Source organism: Heliangelus exortis, chromosome 2, assembly GCF_036169615.1.
Source record: "Heliangelus exortis chromosome 2, bHelExo1.hap1, whole genome shotgun sequence".
In the NCBI taxonomy this organism is placed as follows: domain Eukaryota; kingdom Metazoa; phylum Chordata; class Aves; order Apodiformes; family Trochilidae; genus Heliangelus; species Heliangelus exortis.
In genome coordinates this window covers 21,312,491-21,333,156 of record NC_092423.1, presented here as the reverse complement: position 1 = coordinate 21,333,156, position 20,666 = coordinate 21,312,491, and the positions used below count along the sequence as shown (strand labels likewise).

The 20,666-nt window shown below is 41.4% G+C and overlaps 1 protein-coding gene across 2 annotated transcripts in view; it reads right to left on the bottom strand.

Annotated features, from left to right (window-relative positions):
* Positions 1 to 885: 885 nt before the first annotated feature.
* The window catches only part of RSU1 (Ras suppressor protein 1), a 101,369-nt gene continuing 81,588 nt past the window's right edge, over positions 886 to 20,666 (bottom strand). For both annotated transcript variants that reach the window (XM_071735144.1, XM_071735145.1), the window contains exon 9: positions 886 to 1,359. In XM_071735144.1, coding sequence (XP_071591245.1) covers positions 1,257 to 1,359 — 103 coding nt within the window. In that variant the 3' untranslated portion in view covers positions 886 to 1,256. The remainder of the gene's footprint in view (positions 1,360 to 20,666) is intronic.

Here is a 20,666-nt window from a genome sequence, read left to right as displayed (position 1 = left end):
AAGATTGAGAGGCTGGTGCTGATAACAGAGTCTTCAGATGCAAAACGGCTTCTGTAGGAAGTACAATTTCTGGCACGAGATATTTAAAACCTTTTTTCTCTCACTGAAGACAACAGGGCTGTCTTGGCAGGCTGGGCCTGGTTCCTTGCTTGCTGCCCAGACGGCAGCCAGAACTCAGCAAGGGGGTTGCTCAGGTGTGAGATTCATGAAATGGGAAATCAAGGCCCTTGCGTGAAGGATCTAGGTAGGAATATTTGTTCTTGCTCCTTGGGTTTTTGCTCCTTTTGCCCTGCAAAGACTGAAACTGGAAATCACTGTCTATGGATTTCAGGTTTTTTTTCTCCCCACTGGTAAGACGTGAAGCTATTTGAGATGTTAAACAATTTGCAGCTTCTGAGGATGATTGTGGTGCTGGCTTTGTACAGATAAATATAGAACCTGTGGCATTTTCAAAAGCCAGTTGGAACAGCTCTTCAACACAAGCACTTTCAGCAGAGATTAAATACATTATTTGGGTTTTCTGCCTTAAAAAAAAAAATCACTTAAAAAATTGGCAGAAATATAATTTTCTTCAAATGAGAAAGTTCTCTTTCCCCAAATTGAGGCTGGCAATTGGCAGCTCTTTACAAAGACATTTTTTTTTCTTTCCTCTCTCCCTTTCCCTACTCCTTGGTTTCAAAATAACCTTTAAGGCACAAAAGCAGGACATAGCAATGTAAAAAAATAAATAGCAACTGATTAAAATTTTTCACTCCGTAAACAGAATGCTTTACAAAATGCTCTCACATTCCTACATAAAAAATAAACACATTGCAGGAAACTGGACACATGTGTTCCTGAAGGAATTCACTATTCCAGTGTCCTACTTAATAAACTGAAACACAATACAAAGAAAGACTTTTATTAAAATAACTTGAAACATTATACGAAATTTAATATTTTATAATATAGGTGCAAACCCCCTGATATTAACAGGACGTGATACATGTGAATAGAGGACATTAATGTACATATAAATAGAAAAGCCAAAATGTGTTTGACAGTGATACAACAATTGGTTACATAAGTGTGACCAAAATTAGGATAATACCTAATTTTGTATTCCTTAGGGAGCATCTTCTAAAGCAGTATACCTAGAAAACTGCTTTTACTTCTAGCCTCTGCTTTCTTATGAGTAACAGGAGATGTGTAGGAATATTATAGGCACATGCAAAAGCAATGTAAAAAATATAAAAGCAAAGGCAGAAGCCAGAGACTTATTTATTCTTGGCTGCCAGAGGCTTACGGCTGATCTTTTTTGACTTGTCATTGTTCTTCTTTGGAGGTTCAGGATTTGCCTGCATATGTCTGCCATAAAGACTGTAAGGAAACAAGAAAAAGAGAATTTGTGATACAACCATTAAACACAGGCTTTTACTCTGCAGCATGTTAAACAATGCATTGAGTTACTAGAAATAAAAAAAGGAAGGTCACTATATTTATTTTGTTTCAATACACTGAATTTTCCGTAAGATCCGATGCTGCAGCCCATAGCAGTCTCATGACTTACCAGGAGAGTAACATGGGGAAACACAGGCCTTTGGAGCTGTGAAGGAGCAATTAGTTTTGCCTTCAGAAACCAGCAACCTTTATTCTGCAGTTATGGGATTAAGGCTCAGTAGGCTGCAAGGATGTGTATTCGAGTTGACAATGACAAAATTGGGCTGAACTGGAGAGATAGAGTGCCCACTTAGAACAAAGTGAGCATCATCCCTAACCAGAAAACCCAAGGGCTTGATAATGTGACAGAGAGCAATGGTGTCACAGCTGCCTTTGCTGCTCCCACATGATTGATAGTACTGGGACAGCTACCAACACATCAATGCCACATTAGTAAGTACCACTGATTAAATGTTGACAAAGTATCCTACAATTAAGATGGCTAGCATTCACAGGGAAGCTAAAGAGACTATGTGGCTCAGAGGATCTTGCTAAATATCACACAGTAATTAATAGATAATTTATGAGTAATCCTGATTAAACTAAATTAAAACCCTACCCCAAATAAACACAGGTTAAACGTAACTTCCAGCATTGACATAAAGTGCTTTTTGAAGATGCACTTTGCAGGGACAACAATGTACCTAGAAGGGAACAGGGACAAGCTTTTATCTGCTCATTCGGCTGCATAAACACTGACAATGTTGACACCAATATTGAAATCCCTCTGAAAGGTGTCCTCCTCCTTCACCCTGATGCTAATGTCTGCCCCAATCCTGTACTAGGCTGTTGCCAGTCAAGTTGGGCACTAAATTCTACCACTAGTTAGGAATTCTGCTACTGAAGATGGTAACAGCAACAGTTCCCAAAAGCCTTCTTGTGTCACTGCACCTCCACCTTTTGGTGGACTTGGTCAAGGAACAGGAGAGATCCAGGGGCTTAGGTCTGAGAAACAATGAGTATTCCTAGAACTGCATTCTGCTGTGTCAAAATCTCGATGGGCAGCTGCCAGCATTGCTGCTGCAGAACCCAGGTCCTGCATTTTCATGTGTCTGGGGCACACAGAAGGTCCCAGCTGTTGCAAGCAAGCTGCACTGGTCAAGCACAGACACCCGCATGTGCACTCTCCCCTGCTGCAGTCCCTGGATTTGGTTGCAGGTCTGTCCAGACCTTGTTGCAAACCAGCACCAGGTACTGATCCTTTTGTTATTTTTGCTTAGTCTTGTCAGGACGGATTTATTACTCATGATATATTGTTACTTATCCAGAAAACCTGACCTGATACACAGCTCTGCAGTGTGTAGGGTAATCCTGGAGATAAAGAGACTCTTTATTTCCAATGACCTCTTTTGTTTCCCAGGCCAAAACTGATTTCAGCAGAGGATGGGCCCTCCTTCTTCTAAAGGGCCTGGAGGACTATGCAATCAACTGTATGCAATAGACATTGAACACAGATCCAAACATAGAAATACTCTTGAATTACTATGCTATAAGGCATGGCTATACAGGGACTATTTATGTTGGATACAGACAGATTTTAGGTAAGACATACATTGTTCTGTACAGTGCCCTGAGGAACTCTTCTCCCTGGGCTCCAGTGATAACGTGTGGGAACGGTTCAAAGATGCATCAGGGGATGTTTAGACTGAACATCAGGAAGTATTTATTTACTAAGAGGGTGTTCAAACACTGGAACAGGCTTCCTAGAGAGGTGGCTGATGCCTCAAGCCTGTCAGTTTTTAAGAGGCATTTGAACAATCTCCTTAACAATATACCTGAACTTGGTCAGCCCTGAATTGATCAGGCCATTGAACTACCTCATCATTGTAGATCCCTTCCAACTGAGATAGTCCATTCTACATTAGTCAGGAGGTTAAAAGCTACCATCTGCTCTGAGCTTTATTTTGCTGCATGTGAAATGTACCTCAACCCTGGCTGTTCCTGGAGTACAGAATTGAGATGAGAGATTCTCGTAGGGTGGGGTGGAGAGGCAGTGCTTGCTTTCACCTCCTCAGCAGCTGCAGTTTTACATCATGTTGCTAAACAGGCTGCTGTCAAGGTGCACTGTATCCAAAACAGCCTTGCTCAAGGAAAATATGACTGTAAACTATGACATTACTTCACCTTACTGAAATTTTATGTGTGCCATCACCTACTGTCAACAAGGGATCAGATGGCAGTTCCTGATGAATGTAGAGAGCCCTGACCCCCTGTGATAATGGCATGCTTACTGTTAGTTACCATACACAGAGTTTTCTTTTTATAACAGATACCAGACCAAGAGCACAAGGCTGTATTTTATTCAAGTACACATTTTGTGTACTAATAAATATCCACCCTAAGTAAATGTCCTGTTTTGGAGGTGTTAGTGAGTTGAGGGAGGGAAGACATGGAAGGAGATGTTTTGGCATCAGGAAATACTGTCATTGTGGGAGAGCACAGAAGTGTCAGTCAAGGAGGCTGTCCCATCAGAAATTGATCCAGACCAGAATAAGTCAGGGAACAAGCAACATCTTGTTCTCAATGACATACAGTGCAGTCTTTAAACCACAGTCATCAGTAATTTTGTAACTCTGAGAAGTCAGAAACAGAGAAGTAGAAATGCATGCTCAAATCTGTGAACACCAATAGTTAAATACTAAATTAATATTCAACTTGTTTTTTGGCTCTAGAGAAATACTGCTACATTGGAGTAGAATATGAAGGTTTTTTCATATAACAAAGAAGTCCCTATTTGGGACCAACTTTAGAGAGAATCCACTGAGCCACTGTATCTAAGCACAAAAAAAAAATCTTTGTGGGTGGGAACAATAGACCCTTATGACTGTCCTGTCTTTCACCTGCCCCACAGCTCCTTTGCCCTGTCAGTTTCTTTTCCCTTCCTCAGGTTGGTTTAGGCTCTACTTTTTTGCTTTTGAAACTTTCTATCAATTTCCCTCTGAGATGACTTTAGTCATTAAATCTGCCTTTCATTTCCTGTGTTCTCAGTACAAATGTTCAAATTTGTGGACTGGCATAGCTCAGATTAGTAAAATTTTTCTGAATAAAAAAGCATTCTATACAGATGCTTTTGAAGTGCAGAAACTAAATATTGACAATTTTGAATGAACTCCAGAGCTCTGGTAAAGTCTACACGAGCAATGCCTTTTGCCTGAAAAATGATGTCTGTCTGCCACTGCGTGCATTAAGCAGTAAAAATCCCAACTGACCTGTCTTTTCAGCAGCAGCTTTTCTTTGATACTTGCTCCTTATGATATTCAGTACTGTTGGTGCTCAATAAATTCCTATGCAAATACTATGTTAGCAGTAGTAGAGGTACATGAGTTGCAGACATCTGCAGCACTTTTCACTTATTCTTGTGTCCAAACACTTCTGTCGGTTGCCCAACCGCATGCACTGAGTTTCATCCAGGAAAATAAGTACTGGGTTACAAGTAAGCAAATCAAATACAACTGCTTGGGTTTCTCTGGAAAAATTTCAAGGAAGTTTCAGCTGCACATTGCTATCTTAACTGAAGATAAATGCTTTACAGTCTATCACAGCAGCCTGCTATGCAAGGAGCAAGGATCAGACATGTTTACATTATACAAGCTTTCACAGACAGGGACTCTCTCTTGTGTTTGCACACATCAAATATGAGGAGACATATGGTGTCATAACAACATTTAAATACAATAATGACTGTGATAATGCCTCTGGGACAGAATTTGCCTTCTGTTACACTAGGGAAAAGAGAATTCACTATTTTCAGTGAACTTTTGGTACAACAGACACCGCTTTTATTGCTCCTAAGAAAAAAACCCGAAACATGAAAGCAAAACCAAAAACAAAACCCAAACAAAAAAAGATGAAAATTAATGGAGCTGATCCACATGGAGAAGCAACTAACTGAATTACATAAGAACCTATAAACCCTTGGCTGTAATAGCTGTGGAGTTCACATATACAGTCCTTAATGATTTCAATACCTACTGGAAGGATACAGCCACAGAAACCAGAGATTGCACATCAGCATCTGTCAGCCAAGCTGCAGTAACTGTGTACATGCTCCTGCTGTGGCATCACTAGGAGGTCAAATGTGTTATGCAGAGACACTCACACTCTGTCCTCGGCAGGGGAGGTCAGCCTAAGACATGCACACAGACAGTTATGCAGCTCAGCTGATGGATGGTGATGTACTAGGAGATGGCACCTTGACATATCTGCTTGTATGACCAGACCCTCAGCAAAGGCAGATGGTGTCCATAAACAAAGGAATATTGAGGCAGACTGTGGCTACTGTTTCAAGGCAGATTTGTGAGGCAACTGCTGACAATACATTCATGGCAGCACCTTCACACTTCACATTTTAGAACATCACCTCTTCAGGGGGGGGCTGGGATGGCTCTACATAGGACATTACACAAAGCTTAGGGACCAAAACCTTGGCTGAATAATGAAATCTGAAGTGCAAAAAAATATTTGAGATGCTTGTGATTTGTTGCAACAGTGGGAAGCCAGTCATTACAGCCACAGTTCACCAATTGTTGAACCTTTGTAGACCTAGCAGTTACAGTAATGCATGCAGCCTCCTCTTTATGTTAAAGGAGAGATTAAATGCAAGACTGAAAATGCAGAAAGCCCTCAAATAGAGATTTCTGGTTGCTTTCTTTCCTTGCATATAATTTTCAAAGCAAGTATTGTGAACATAAACGTTTTTTTGTATGCAAATATAAACATAAACAAAATCTCCCTGCATTCTCTCTTTGCCCCACTGGAAGTAACAAATGAGAGCACTATGGCTGCTGCAGCAAAACTAACAATATCAAGTGAGAAAGATGCTCATTAAACTTCATCATTCTGTCTACTTTAATGATGCCTTTACTTAATAAAAATTCCCCAAGCAGTTGCAAGGATATTAGGCAAGGTCTTTGGTTATGTATCAGAGGTCTAAGCTGTCACTAGCAAGCATGCAGTTCAGGAGGGGCATTCCCAAGAGGAAAGAGTGAACACAGCTTTCTTGTAATAAATTCAGAGAGAATCAATAACCACAGCCTGCCACATTACTTAAGCATTTAGGAAAGTAGGTGATCCTTCTAAATTAAACTACAAATTGCTAAATGTTGGAATTTACAGCATAAGCTCAGGCATGCAGCCTTGTAACTTGAAAGCATACAATCTTGCTACCAACATCTCTGAATTTAAAAATGAACCATAGTTAGAATTCATAAAGTTGAAAAAAGCCACTTTAAAAAAACACCTTCAGCACAACTGCCTCAAATTTTTCTTTTTTTGTACAACAACACACTCACTAGCTGAAGGCTACATGCCCCTAGAGATGAGAGAACCTGTATAAGCTAGTGAGCTAGTGTGAAGTGTTTGATGCACAAGTTGGTTTTCTTGAGTTCAGACATTTTGAAAGAGGATTTGAAGAACAAAACTCAAAAAATAAATTGATCTCTCCTTCTGTCTGTAACACACCTACAGGGTGAGTATGTGGAATGAAAAGGACAGCACAGCTTTAGCCAACCCTGGAGAGATGCTCCCTCCAGGCACGTATGGTCATCTGAGAAACAAAGGTGCTTGCTTTCCCAAAAGCTCCAGGTCAGGCTCAGGAGGGTATTAAGTGCCCAAATGGAGCCAAATGTGGCTATTTATAGTGACCTCAACAGGACGGTGCCCAGCCCCAGCTGCTGAAGCAGGAGAGGGGAAAGGCTGAATCAGTGGTGGAATTACTAGTGACCCAAAGCTTAAAGAAGTGCCTGTGAGACTGGCATGTGCTGGCTTAGCCTCTGTTAGTTACAGCTCTCAAGCACTTACTGGAAGATGCTTTTGCAGTGGCAGTTTTTGTGTAGCTATTTGCTGCTCCTGGTGTCCCCTCTGGGCAACTGAGACTGGCCATTTCTCCTGTGGGAGCTGCTAACATGTCTCTTCTTCAAACCACAACTTCTTTCAGGAAGGGGACAGATACTGGGGTTTAATTTACCAGTTATGTACCAGTGAGGAAAAATAGTGGGGTTTAAAATTACTTTGCAAGTATCATATTATTTTGGTAGTTTACCAGTATTTTTATTTTCTGTGATTTAAGACAGATGACTTGAATTAAAAGGAACATTGCATGGGTACATGAAACAAATATCTGGTTTCCCTGCACACCTGGACTGCAATCTGAAGTTTTAGGATTCTTAGTAAGGAAGAACAGACAAGAATGACAACTTTTTTGCCCCTTATTTGCAAGTGCTTTGAGAGCAGATGGCAGCAGTGTCAGAGATGTTCATCATCTGAAGCTCACCAAGATGCTTTGAAAAACTCAGCTCTGGCCTGTCAGGATCTGTGTCCCAGCTCACTCCTCATGCTCTGAAATGGCAGCAGCACTGACTGGCTGCAGCACTGCTATGCTGCAAGAGCCTCTCCTAAACCTGCAGCTCTTAATGTGCTGTAAAACCACTCCTGTGTTTCTGGGTCTGTAACAGATTTGTCTTCCTCTGTTGCCCACTCACACTCTGGTAGTCTGAACACTTCAGACTGCCCCAAACCTCCTCAACCCAGAGCCCAGCCCAAGACACTCCAAAGTATGCACCCACCCCAGTAATCTTCAGAACCCAAAGTTCCTGCAGAGTTTGCTATGGCATCACTCTCCTTAAATCTCCAAGTCCTTCACCTTTCAAAGAGACTTTCTGCATCACCAGAAAATCCTGATCTCAAGTGCTTTCTGGGGTCTTAAGCCCCAGAGACACTCTTCTTCCCATCTTGGTTTAGCTCTTTTTTGTAACTAGCTTCATTTTTTTGGGAGCCTGAATAAGAGAAGGAGAGGATTCAGTACAGGTGGAAGGCCAGGTATCCAAGTCCATGCAGTTGGTGGAGATCAACCTAATGAAGCCAGCGGAGTAGAGAGATTTTTGAGTGACTAAATTCAAGTATCTGCTGTGAGATACTTAGTTGCAATACTGTTACAGATTTTCACCAACCGCACTGGACAGTAGGCAGCTAGTTAACATATAGACACTCACGTTTAGGTATTTTAAAATGCTAGATGAAGTGCCCCCAAAGCAACCACTCCCTCGCTGCTCCCACAGTGCAGGCTCACACAAGCTGTTTGCCACCTCACATTATCGATTCTCTTGAGTCACACAGTCCAACACTGACTTACTGAAAATTCCTGCCTAAAAACACTCCAAATCTCAGCAAGGAAAAAAAAGATTCTGCCAAAACTGTCCTGGAGCTCACTGTGTCAGCAACTACGTGCATCCGCCAAGATAAGCCTCTCCATCCCACATTTCTCCAACCGGCCTCTTCATCCTTCAGTTCCTCACAGGGCTCCCTTCTGCTGGGCCCCTCAGCCACAGGCTCTCCCCTCCACATTTGCTGTGCTACACACCTGAAGAAGAGAAAGGCCCAAGCTCTACGATGCTGTGTTTCCTGCCCTCTTTCTCTACAGGCTACTGTCAAGAGATGGATCCTAACCAGATGGAACTCTGGCCTGAGCTCCCTGTGGGGCTCCTCACCACAGCATCACTGCTCCTGCCACAAAGACTCAGCAGCCCAAGCACAGCTGTTATAAAGGGAATACAGTCCAGTCTCATGTAAAAGGAGACACCTCAGGGAAGACATGGCAGTGTGGGGAGATTTTAGCTAAGATAACTACAGTTTACAAACACCTGCTCTCCTATAGGGGTAGCAATTCCTGGATAATTTTAATTCTGCCAGACATGTCCATTCTTAGGTTAGGTTAATCCCCGCTTCTTTGAACTTGCCATCTTGCATGTTAAGAAGAACTAATTTTATTTTTTTTTATTTTAAATTTTTTTTTTTAAAAAAGGAATTCCAAGTAGGTGTTAAGCATTTCTTTCATTAATATACAGTAATAAAGCCCCCTTATATTCTCTGAGGCTATCACCCTTCTGAAGCAAGTACTTTAAATGAGAGGCTTGTTAGGGGAGCACAGATGGAAGTTCATAGAAACACAGCAAAAAAGAAGTCTTTTTTAAAGGAAAACATGCAGGTGAAGATTTGAAAAACTGGCTAATGACTTTGCATACACAACTTGAAAGACCTTACAAGAAATGTGGCTTTTGTCAGAGATGGTTTTGAAAGCACATGGAACACCAGCATCTGCTTTCTGAAAGTCAGGCCTATCTAACACCCAGGGAGCCAGCACTGAAAATCTCAGCCATGATAAATCCAGATGTATCACAAGGATGATCCTCCATGGAATTGTCACTAAGATGGAAAGGAGAGAATGTGCTTATGTTTATCTCTTTAAAAAACAGAGACAAACATGACTTAAGAGTTTATCTAGAGAATCTACTATGCTGATAAAACCACACCCAGCTAACTCAGTATAATGAGCCAGCAGCCTGAGAGGACCAGTAAGAGAATGATTCATTTCTTCACCTTGATAGAGTCTTATCAGGCTACTTCAACTGCAAAGAATTTCTCTGGCACTCACATCTTCAAACATATCTGGGAGGGCTGATCTCCCTTCTCATGCTCCATTTTGTATGGAAGGGTAAGTGGTTGGGACTACATGTGCAGACCAGACACTGGATGCACTCTCAGTGTGGAGAAACTTCACACTCCAGGTCAGAATCTGGAGTCACCACAGATGAAAATCCCCACCAACTGCAGTGGAATATTTTTGCTCTTGTTTTCTTTGCACTGATAAAATGGTACTTTCCCACACATTTTTGACAAGAAAAAAAATTAATGCCAGAAATGGGCATCAGCTGCAAACCCTGAGGGCTGAGGTGTCCACTAAAACAAATGACATCCTCTACCTAATGAATCAAAAGGAATTAAGAGTTACAGAATCTGCACGAGCAAGCTCAGCTTCTTTGGCAGAAGCCCACACAGGTGGCTGCAAAGAAAAATGCATCAGTAATAAGGAAAAAGACTACTCAAGTGAGAAAGATATGTGTTCTGTTTACTGAAATAATCTGTATCATCACAGCCCTTGTCTTTATGTATTTGTAATTCCTAGAGCATGCAGTAGATAAGTCATCAGTTTGTTCCAGTTCACTAAACCATGCTGTTGGGACCATATTCAGTGCCACCTACCTGCTCTCAAACTAACCCCAGGCAGGCAAAGAACACGGTGCAGGAAACCCTGTCATGCAGCACAGACACGTTCCTGGAGCCTGCTGAACACAGGCTTCTTCATTCCTATATTATTTTATGTTGCTCACATGGAGTCCTTTGGGCTTAAGTAAACCTGTGCTCATCTTCCTTTCTGAATGTAACACTAAGGGACTTGCTGCTCTGATAAATCCTCTTACATAACCTTTATTATTGATTTGCAACATGAATTTTGCTGTGCACGTAATTAACATAAAAAAAAAAAAAAAAAAAAAAGAAAAAGGAAAACAGAGGGTAAAAATAGCTAAGTGCAAGCCAAAGTACTTTCTTCATGTTATTCTGTGTCTGGCAGGTATGTATTTCTTTTCCAGTAACGAGACCAAGTGTACCAATAAGGTGTATAGAATAGACTCTGGAGAGATACTGATATGCAGACTGTCTTTTTCTCCCCTTTCTTTTAAAGAAAAACTGAAGTTTGAGTTAATCTGAGCCTGTTCTGAGTTAATTTGAGCCTGCTCTGCTACACACTGAGGATGACTGATTTCACTGGCAGTAGCAGGGAGAACATTCACGGGACCACAGTTCATACACATGGTTTATACAGCTGTGCTGCTCTGCTGGGCTGGCTCACACATCTCTCCCTACCTTCACCCTCCCTACTGGCTGCAAGCCTGGCTGCCCAATGGCTCCTCAAAGCAGACACAAAGACTGAACTGTGACAAGGGACACAGTGACAAGGTGGGGAACTCAACCTTCCTAATCCCCTTAATCACCACTCCCCAAGACCCTCAAAGGTGAAGGATTTAGCCCTGGTTCTGCTGGACAACCCATCTGCATGACTTTCTGGAAGGCTGTGAAAGCTCTGGGGACCACTTTATTAAGGGGACATAGGACTTCATATGGTACACTTACAGGGAGTCTTGGGATTCACCAAAAGAATTTAGAGGACTTAAGAGAAGTTTAGGGGAAGAATCAAGAGACTGGAAGGGAGAGATCAAGGTGGATGGCAGCGAACAAGTGCAGGAAAATTGAGAGAGGTTCAGGAAGGGAATAAATGAAGGCTATAGTGTACAAGCAGGAGGCTGGACAGACTTGTTTGGCTAAGATCTCCCTTGGTCCTACCTAAGCCCTGTTTCTAACCATTTTCTGTGGGAGTGTGTTCTCTGTTCTGACATTGTGCATGCATGACCCTTCAGCAAAGTTCAAGCCAGACCAGCTGGTCACAAGGTTGGACTGAGTCCTGGATACTGGAGAGACCAACAGTCTGGAGGCAGCTCTCAGGGAGGCTGAGGGGTTGTAGGCTGGTTAAGGCTGAGCCTGGGGGCCTGATGCGTGAACCATGAAGATCTGGGAGCCAGGTACCAGAGGGATCCCTGACACAGGGATTTTTCTGAGCTGTGGTCCCAGGAAATGCAGTCTGGCTGTTGTTTGCTCTCTGTGCTCACATGGCCACCTGTCCTCCCACCACTTTAATCTGCTCATGGCTGGCCATGTGTATACCCATGTGCTCAGTCTGTGGTTAAGCCTTGCTGCTGGCAGGACATGGGATTGGGGATATGGAGCAGCTGCTTGCTGTCATGGGTGGAGGAATGCCCTGGCTTCTCCAGCCCACTCAATTTAGCTTCTCAAAAGCACTGCCAGGAAGATGACGAAGCAATGAGGAAACTCACTTCACCTTCTTTACACAAAGGACCACAGTGGAAGTGTTACACATGACAGACATTCCAAATTCACCCAGTCACCTGAGCTGGCTTTGATCAACTTAAGTTAGATTCACCTTTCAGGGGAACTTTCTTGGACTGCAATTTTGAACATGCATAATAGGTCAGTGCAAATATTGAATTTTGCATGCAAAAGAACAAGGAGATTCAGAGACAATTTCCACATCATTGTCATAATTCATGTTTAAATGTAAGAATTTCAAAAGCCAGAGATCAAGTACTTCATTATGGAAGTGAAAACCACCAAAACAATGGTTTTCCAGTTACATACTTCTACTGTGGAAGACCAAAGATGGTCAACCAGATACCATGAAATAAAATGATACAGACTATTCACCCCATTTTCCATCCAGTTTTGAACAAAGCATCACACCCTTAATATCTGGCAAACAATTACCAGGTTAAAAATAAATCTTTGGTGGTTTTCCATGGCTTATATTGTGCCAACAAAGCTGTTCCAGAATCTTTTCAGGAGGGACCTATGTTATGTGGCAGCCAATAATCTTTATGGTAACACTGCAATGAAAATGTCGCTTCCTGTAATCAGCAGAGATCATAAGTAAAGCCCCCAGCTACCTTTCTATTATTTTTCATTATATCCTTTCTTGAGTTTGTTATGCTTCAAGAGTACTCAGGGAATAACTCCAAACTAGGCTCACTAGTCAGCTCTTCACTACTCAGACCACACTGAAACTGAGCAATCAGCAAATTAACCAGCTCCTCAGGTAACACAAGACACTAGCATTTCTTTGACTATTTACCATTTCTTTTTTAGTTTAGCATCTTTTTTTAGTTTAGCATCTTTTTTAGTTTAGCTCTGTAAAATAAACTCGGTTACAGTTGGAGGTGGCTCTGAAACAACAGGAAAATCAAACACTATTTTTTCATGCCATTAACACCTTGAACGAGGGGTTGGGCTTCCTTTCATCTACCAGAAGCAAAGCGATGCACTGATGTTTTCCTGACAGCAGTGTTTTTCTTAGATTTGTGTTCCATAGTCCTGGTATGGGTGGGTAAGACAAGAAGTCTCACTTGCTATATGAATCTTTGCCCCTACTTCATTCCAGATTTTAACATTGGCTTCCTTCCCTCTTGCAAAGCAAGAAGCCGACCACCCCTTTGAAAAAGAGCAGGTCACACTGACATCAGTAAGTTCTGATGTCATCCAATCTATATGACTTCCCAAGTTGCTTTCAGTCTCTTTCAAGGCCCACATTGTGAAGAACATAATGACTTTTTAAAGGCTTTCCTCTCCCCTGATGTCTGTCAAGATGAAATGGCAACGTAGTGCCAGCTTGATTTTGATTTCAACAAAATCAATACTAGTTTTGCTTCTGATTTCACTGCGTGCAAGGTTTAGCCCTAAATGTCATGTAATCTACTCCTCACAAATGAAAATCCACTAGCACACAGCATGCATGGGAGAGATGTTTATGACAATCTTCTTGGAAATCACCTACATTCCTTACTTTAGCTCTCTCCTGAGCAGGGTAACTTGAGAAGTGCAAAGACTTAAGTAACTTCTAGGTTACTTAAGAACTATAATAGGGGTTTCACAATAATTTATAGTTAGTGTCAGGAACTGAGGTGTATCTTGGAAACAGCAGACACAAACACAACTTTGATTTCAATCAAACAAAATAAACAAAAATAAAAAAATTATTTCTTATTTAAATAATCCATACATGGCCATTATTACCCATGCAAGCAAACAGGCAATATAGCTCACAAGCCCCAAACCAAACAGCAACATAGGAACATCATCCAGGCTAGCTATGAAAACCAGAGTGAAAATTATGTCCTCTCACCAAGTGCTAGTAATAGCTAGGGACAATGAGTCCCTCTGAACTTCTTAATGCACACATTAGCCAAAATAGTTTATCTTACAAGGAAGATGGGATTATGCAAACTGATATAATCTGTTCTTGACAAACAACTTTTTGCCATAGGTAGATAGCACTCATCTTGAAATGTTGGTGCTTACATACATTTGTGAGTTAGAGGAACAACTATGGAACTTTTACTTAAAAGAGCAAGAACTAGTTTAGTTGGTCATCAGTTACAAAAGGCAGCCACAGGGCCTTCAGGAGAGACGCAAAACAAACCAGAGGTTCCACCTGCTTCTGAGCAAGAGGAAAAGGAACATGGAGTTGAAACCACTTGCATCATTTAAATGCCATGATAGCAACAAAGGCAGATAGACTGCAACAGCAGGCAGTCAAATCCTAAGCTGTTGTCTTGGAGGATAAACTGCAGGACATGTACTCTGCATTTTCTTAGAAACACTTTGGAAAACACATTGCAGGGAGAGCAAACATGATCCTTGGACTACTGTCCTGACTTTCTGCTTCCTCAACACACAGGCTACTAACATGCTTGCCAAATCCCAAACCATGCCCATTAGGTGGCAAACAGGCACTCCCTTCCTTGTGAAACTGTCCTAGCATACTCCATGCTTGTGGCATGGAGTGGATTTATGAGAAATGCAGGAGTGGAAAAAGCAAAGTGGCAAAGATTTGTCAACAGCTCCCTGTCACTGAGGAACTTCTTCATTAGCCTGTCAATTGCACAGTGTCTAGGAGTTACATTTATTGACAACTTGCTGCCAATTGATCCAACATCTATATAAAGCCCTTCTTATGCAATGAGTTTGCTGACTCATATGATCATGAGATTTATAAAGAACTAAGCCCCAAATAGCTCTGATTTCTAAACAAAATTAAACTGTAAGTGGTAAAATCCCACCAATATCTCATCAGCATATTCACTGCTTGCAGCACAACATTTTAAAATGAGATTAAATTTTTATACACTTCATAGGTGGGGTATGATCTCTCAGTGAATAAAGGTCCTTGTACAAAGCACTGTGCTTCCATTTGTGCTTATGGAATTATCTCGAAATGTAGGGAGTTCACATTTTCCACTCCTTCAATTTAGCATGGAAGTAACTGGTGATGCTCAATTCTGTCCACCAACCAACAGGGCTGTGTGGCTGTGTCCCTCAGCTTCCTGTTGGGTTAGGATAACACTGTGGACAGCTAATTGATCCTGCAGTGACTTTAACAACTGGTAGTCACTTCACATCGCCAGCAACATTCCTGCAGCACACACACTCCTAACCCTTGCTTGCTTTGCTTTGTACTACCTGTTTTATCCCTCCATCATAAGGCAGCATCAAAGACAGCAGAAGTAACCTATTCTGGCATCTCCATCTGGCACTATATATCAGACTTTTGCTGCTCTGCTTGATTAGTTTCAGATCCCTGTTGGCAGATCAAAGGCAGCAATAATAACCACAAATCAATCCCTCTTTAAGGCCCAAAACATCTTTTCCCTCACATAGGATGCCTCATTTCTTTACCACCCCAGAGCCCTTAAAAATACCAGCTTTGCGTAGACACAACAGCTGTACACAGATACTCAGACCCTGGAGAATTTGGCAGTGTTTTTGGCTTCCTTCTTCTGTTCACTAAGAAACAAAATGAGCAGCATCAGTAGAGAACGACTCATGTAGATGAAATACTTGAGTCCCTGAAAGTCAGAAAGCTGCTTGGTGCCAAAGTGAGGGTATAGAGAGAAGATGGTTTGCTTCCCTCAATTGCATCTCAGTTAAAATATTTTCCAGCATCCATCAGTGAGGCAGTGTTGGATTTTCACAGACAGTTGGGTTATTTTCACCCAACTACCATCAGCTCACTGCTCAGTGCTCTAAGCTCGTGTATCTAGCAGATACATGTTCAGATACAGAATAGATGAACAGCTGAACAACTGAACTGTGGATGGGTTGCTTTCTAATGGCATTAAATTACACATTTGATTAGCACATGCTCTAGAAAACAGGACTGGGAGAGGGGATTCATGAGGTTAGAGATGCAGACAGCTGCTCCAATAGAGGGGGGATATCTAGTCCCTTTCACAACAACTGTGCTTGCATTCTTGAGATCATGGTGGAATTGATGCTCACCTCTTAGGTCTTAGCTAATATGACTCAAGGGCTCAGTCTCGGCTCTCTGCCTGGCCATGCTTCACTGTCAAAATGAGATTTTTACTGGAAGAGAAGTAGCTTTTGTTTGCTCCCTCTCTCCTTAACACTTTCACAGTGACAAAGCTGTATTTATCATAAGGTAGCTAGGCAGTTCCCTAAGACTCAACTCACCCAGAGATATTGCAGCAAAACAAAAAATAGCTGTGCTTTGGATTTTACAGAACAGCTGTTATGCTGTGAAAGATACACCAGCACGGACAAAGAAAACAAACTTTTCCTCTTCTCTTTAAGTCTTTCAGCTTTGTAACTTGCAGTTTGAACTATGTTTCCAAAGAGACTGCAACATCAGCTAGAGTGACAGGAGTTCAACACATTTTCTACATTTTTCCTAAAATGAGAACCAGAGATAAACAGTGAAAATGATTGCTGATTAAAAATCTTCTGAAATCCTTAAGAAAATTTTAATTAATTAAACATAAAACCTCTAGTGCCAATAGTGCATGCTCGTATGGTTTGTAAAGGCCAAAAAGCACTAATGTTTTGGGGGTACTGCATAAGGGCCTGAGGAACATTTTGTCCTAAAATTCTTTTGCAAATAAATGTTAAGTACTTTGATCCTGATTTTTTTTTAGTATTCAATTAAGAAACAGTTCTGCTTGACTGACTGCTTATCACTGGTAATTTTTTTTACTATACACATAAAGCTAGAACATTGTCTCAACATATGGAAAATGTGGATAGTACATATTGCTCATAGCTGCACATAATTTTAAGAACAGTAACTGTACTATTTCCAGATAATTTTCCAACTATGACAAAGATGCATGCTACTGAAGAAAAATGGCAAGCCTATAAAAAGTTACACGTGTTTGAGTCATCCAAATATAAAGAGTATAATTATTTTCTTATAGCATGATTCTTTTACATGCTAGTGTAAGTAGGAAGTCAGAAAGATTAACCAGATACAGGAAAAAAACCAGCCATCCCCTTCTTCCTCCCTTCTGCTACTGAGCTTAGACAAATATCCTAAAAAGGAAAAAAAAACCCCTTCACTAGCAACCTCTAAGTTTAATAAACCTTGGGGAAGGCCTTAGCATTGAATTTGCCTTCCCAGTGGTACCTAAAGCACTGCTACTGAAGCAATACAATAAAGTTTATGAACTTGTCTTTACTGCTGCATAATTTATCTTTGAGAAATGACACTATGGCAAACAACTGCTCTCTATGAATCTCTTTGGGGATTCAGTGGACTGCAGTTTTTATCACAGCAAGTAAACTGGATCACAATTGAACCCCAAAACAGAACACAACACATTTCTGTATTAATGAAAAATACTTAATTCGAAGTCAAACACTATTATACTCAAATTTCTTATCTGTAAATTTCCCAACTAGAAGTCTTTTTGAGATACTTTACACTGAAAATGAAAACAAATTCTTGAATACAAAGGAATACCAATGGTTCTGGAAACTTTCCCATTTTATATTTCAATGGTTTCCTGCCTAACAAAGCAAATCAGATGGTATGAATCAGAAGGTGTAACTACACAGAGCAACATGCATACATGTTGTGGAGAAAAGTTCATTGTCACTCAAAGCCCACAAGTTCATGCAAAGCTGACATGAAAAAGCAAAATGGAAGGGAGACCCACAGAATAATGGTCAGCCCCAAAGTCTTGCCAAGGACATATTACATCAGTGTGTAGAAGAGCTTTGTAAGAAAACTCAGATATTCAGTGCAGCCTGGAAAACCAACTGTGCTGAGGGACTGATGACCTATGAGGGCAGTAAAGTAGTTTTTCATCCTCGATGTTTAGATTGTTGGCTGAGTGGCATTTCTCTGTGCATTTGTCTATTATAACATAATTTCAGGATGCTGGATTACTTGATAAATTCCAACATTTCAGGGAATGTTCTAGGCCACAAACAATGTCATATTGATTTTGGTGAAAACAAGACAATGAAAGGTGAAAGGTACATATATGCACAGGGTTTGTGGTGCCTCGCAGTTAGCAGATGTGGCTGCTTCAGCCATCCCGGTCTGTGGGCAATGACCTGTAGATCAAAGAACCAGTGGATGGTTCCATATATATGCCAGCATTAATGATCTCCTCTCTTTATCCATGTTCCTACAGCACTTGCTCCCAGCACAGTTCAGAAACACTGACATTCAGAACAAACTGCCTCAGTAAGAGAAAGAGGTTGAGCTAGGGAAAGAATGGAAGAGAGAAAGGAAGAGCTTCAAGGTCAAAAGAGGAATGAAGAGAAACACAAAGCTTCATGTATGGAAAACAAGCTGACCTTGGCATGGGACAAAGAGGACAACATTGGTATATTGCAAGAAACACAGAGGCAAATCATTTCAGTGAAGAAAGGGAGCACGGAGGGAATGAAGGAATAGATGAGCGAACAGACCCTGTGAATTCAGGGAGCCTCTATGGTACAGAACAGAAAACTATGGTGGGCTCTGGACTGGTGCAAGAAGCATAACCCCTGAATACTGTGCAAGTTCTCCTTAGATTATGTTTTCAGTACCATTCCTTCAAGATTAAGCATGTTCAGCAGAAGCACAGGCTGCAGCAGACCCTTCCCCGTTTAAGCATACATGGTACTTGTCACTTCTTCACATCCGTCTTTCAGTCACATTAGCTCCATTAATGAAAAAATAAATGTTGCAAAAGGGAAGCATTAACACAGCCAGTGCCAAGGACATTAATATAAAAAAATGCCAATTACTCTGTATCAGAGCAGTTATATATCTTGGCTTCGCAGTTTTCAGCCCTGCCTAGATTCTGATTCGATGTTACTCAGGCAAACCCTGTCCTGACTCTCCTTCCTGCTCATGATTCATTCACTTAACACCTTTAGCACTGTACCCATTTGATGGGCTTCATGTATTTAGTAAGAGACAATAATTCTTATTTAAGCAAAAAAGAGGTTTTTAGTGTAAATCCTACATAGTGACTGAGTGTGAAGTATAGACACAATACAACTTGAGGTATCTCTTTGGAGGAAGAAGTCACCTGGCTTCAAACACAACAGTTGACCTCATGCTTTGTGAGAAATCCTCAGCTCCATTAAGGGAATGGGTAGGTCCCCAGTCTTGAGTCAAAAGCACTGGGTCCAGTGAGCTGCCTACAAGTATTAACCAGCATCTGGCTTTGAAGATCTGTGTTATGTCAGAACAGCACAGATGCAGGACCTTAGTGAAGAGACTTATGCAGGTAACCTGTCTTCTTAATCTGTTCCCCTAACACAAACTATCCACAGCTGTCAACTTTTCATTTTCCCTGAAATAAGAGAAAAAACAAGGAAAAAGTCAACCCATGGCTGCTCTTCAGTCTTTTTCATTTACCTAGAGTACCAGGCAGCCAGGGCAGGAGAGCCTCTGCAGCCTCTGGGACATGAGGGTGGTGCTCAAGACACAGAGGACTTGGGAATTATCTCCATAGCAGCCATTGTTAGAATTAAACTCAGAATTTTCAGGAACAGGAGAGAAAGCAAAAGCAATTATCCTGTCAGGAAATTCACCAATAGATAACTTGGGAATAACTTGCCTCACAAGGCACAAGGTGAGTTTATTGCCACCACCTCCCCACCTGTCCGAGCCACAGCTTCAGTCCCTCACTAGCTGACGCCAGGTGACCTCAGTGCTCTCACACTCATACCACACTACTGCCTGCCTGCCCAACACAGCTCCCTGGCAGATGTCACATGCTAAGTTAGCATTACTGGATCTCCAGCTGATATTCTCTTCAGAACTCCTCAGTTCCCCTTTTTCTTGGTCACTATGGCAACACCCATCATCCTGCAAACAGCACCAGCTGACTTGGGCTGGCTCTGCACTCATTCACCCAAGCTGTTTGACAAATGGCCTCTTTTACCATGCAGCATTTCTGAAGACTGAGTTTTACTGCCTGCTGAAGTCCCCACATCTTTGACACAAACTCATGCCTGGCATAAATATGGTCCCATTCCTGGCTATGTGAAACAGCCAAAATCGAAACCAAACACAGAGCATACAGTGTGAGTATCTCCAAGCAGACTGAGGACCTTCTCATGAAAATCCTGGTTCTCGTGAGCAGTTTTCCCTTTTAAAATTTCTCCCTGCTATGTGAAGGCATTGAAGATCAGCTACAGAGAGCCAAAATAAGAACAGGTAGCCAAGGTCAACATAGCAGAGCTTTCCTTTGATCTAGATTTTTTCCAGGACCCATCTTCCTTACTTGCTGTTTTGTTTAATTGGGCTATGACTACCTTATTATTCTTTACATTACACTCCTTCAGTATTGATGTTACTCCTGAACTGGGAGAAACAGCAAGATTTCATCTAACTTGGTGCTGTTCTTACTGATTTTTACTATATTCTTAAAATACTATTTCAAGGCTGGCAATTTTGAATCAGATGTTGCCACAGCATTACTGAT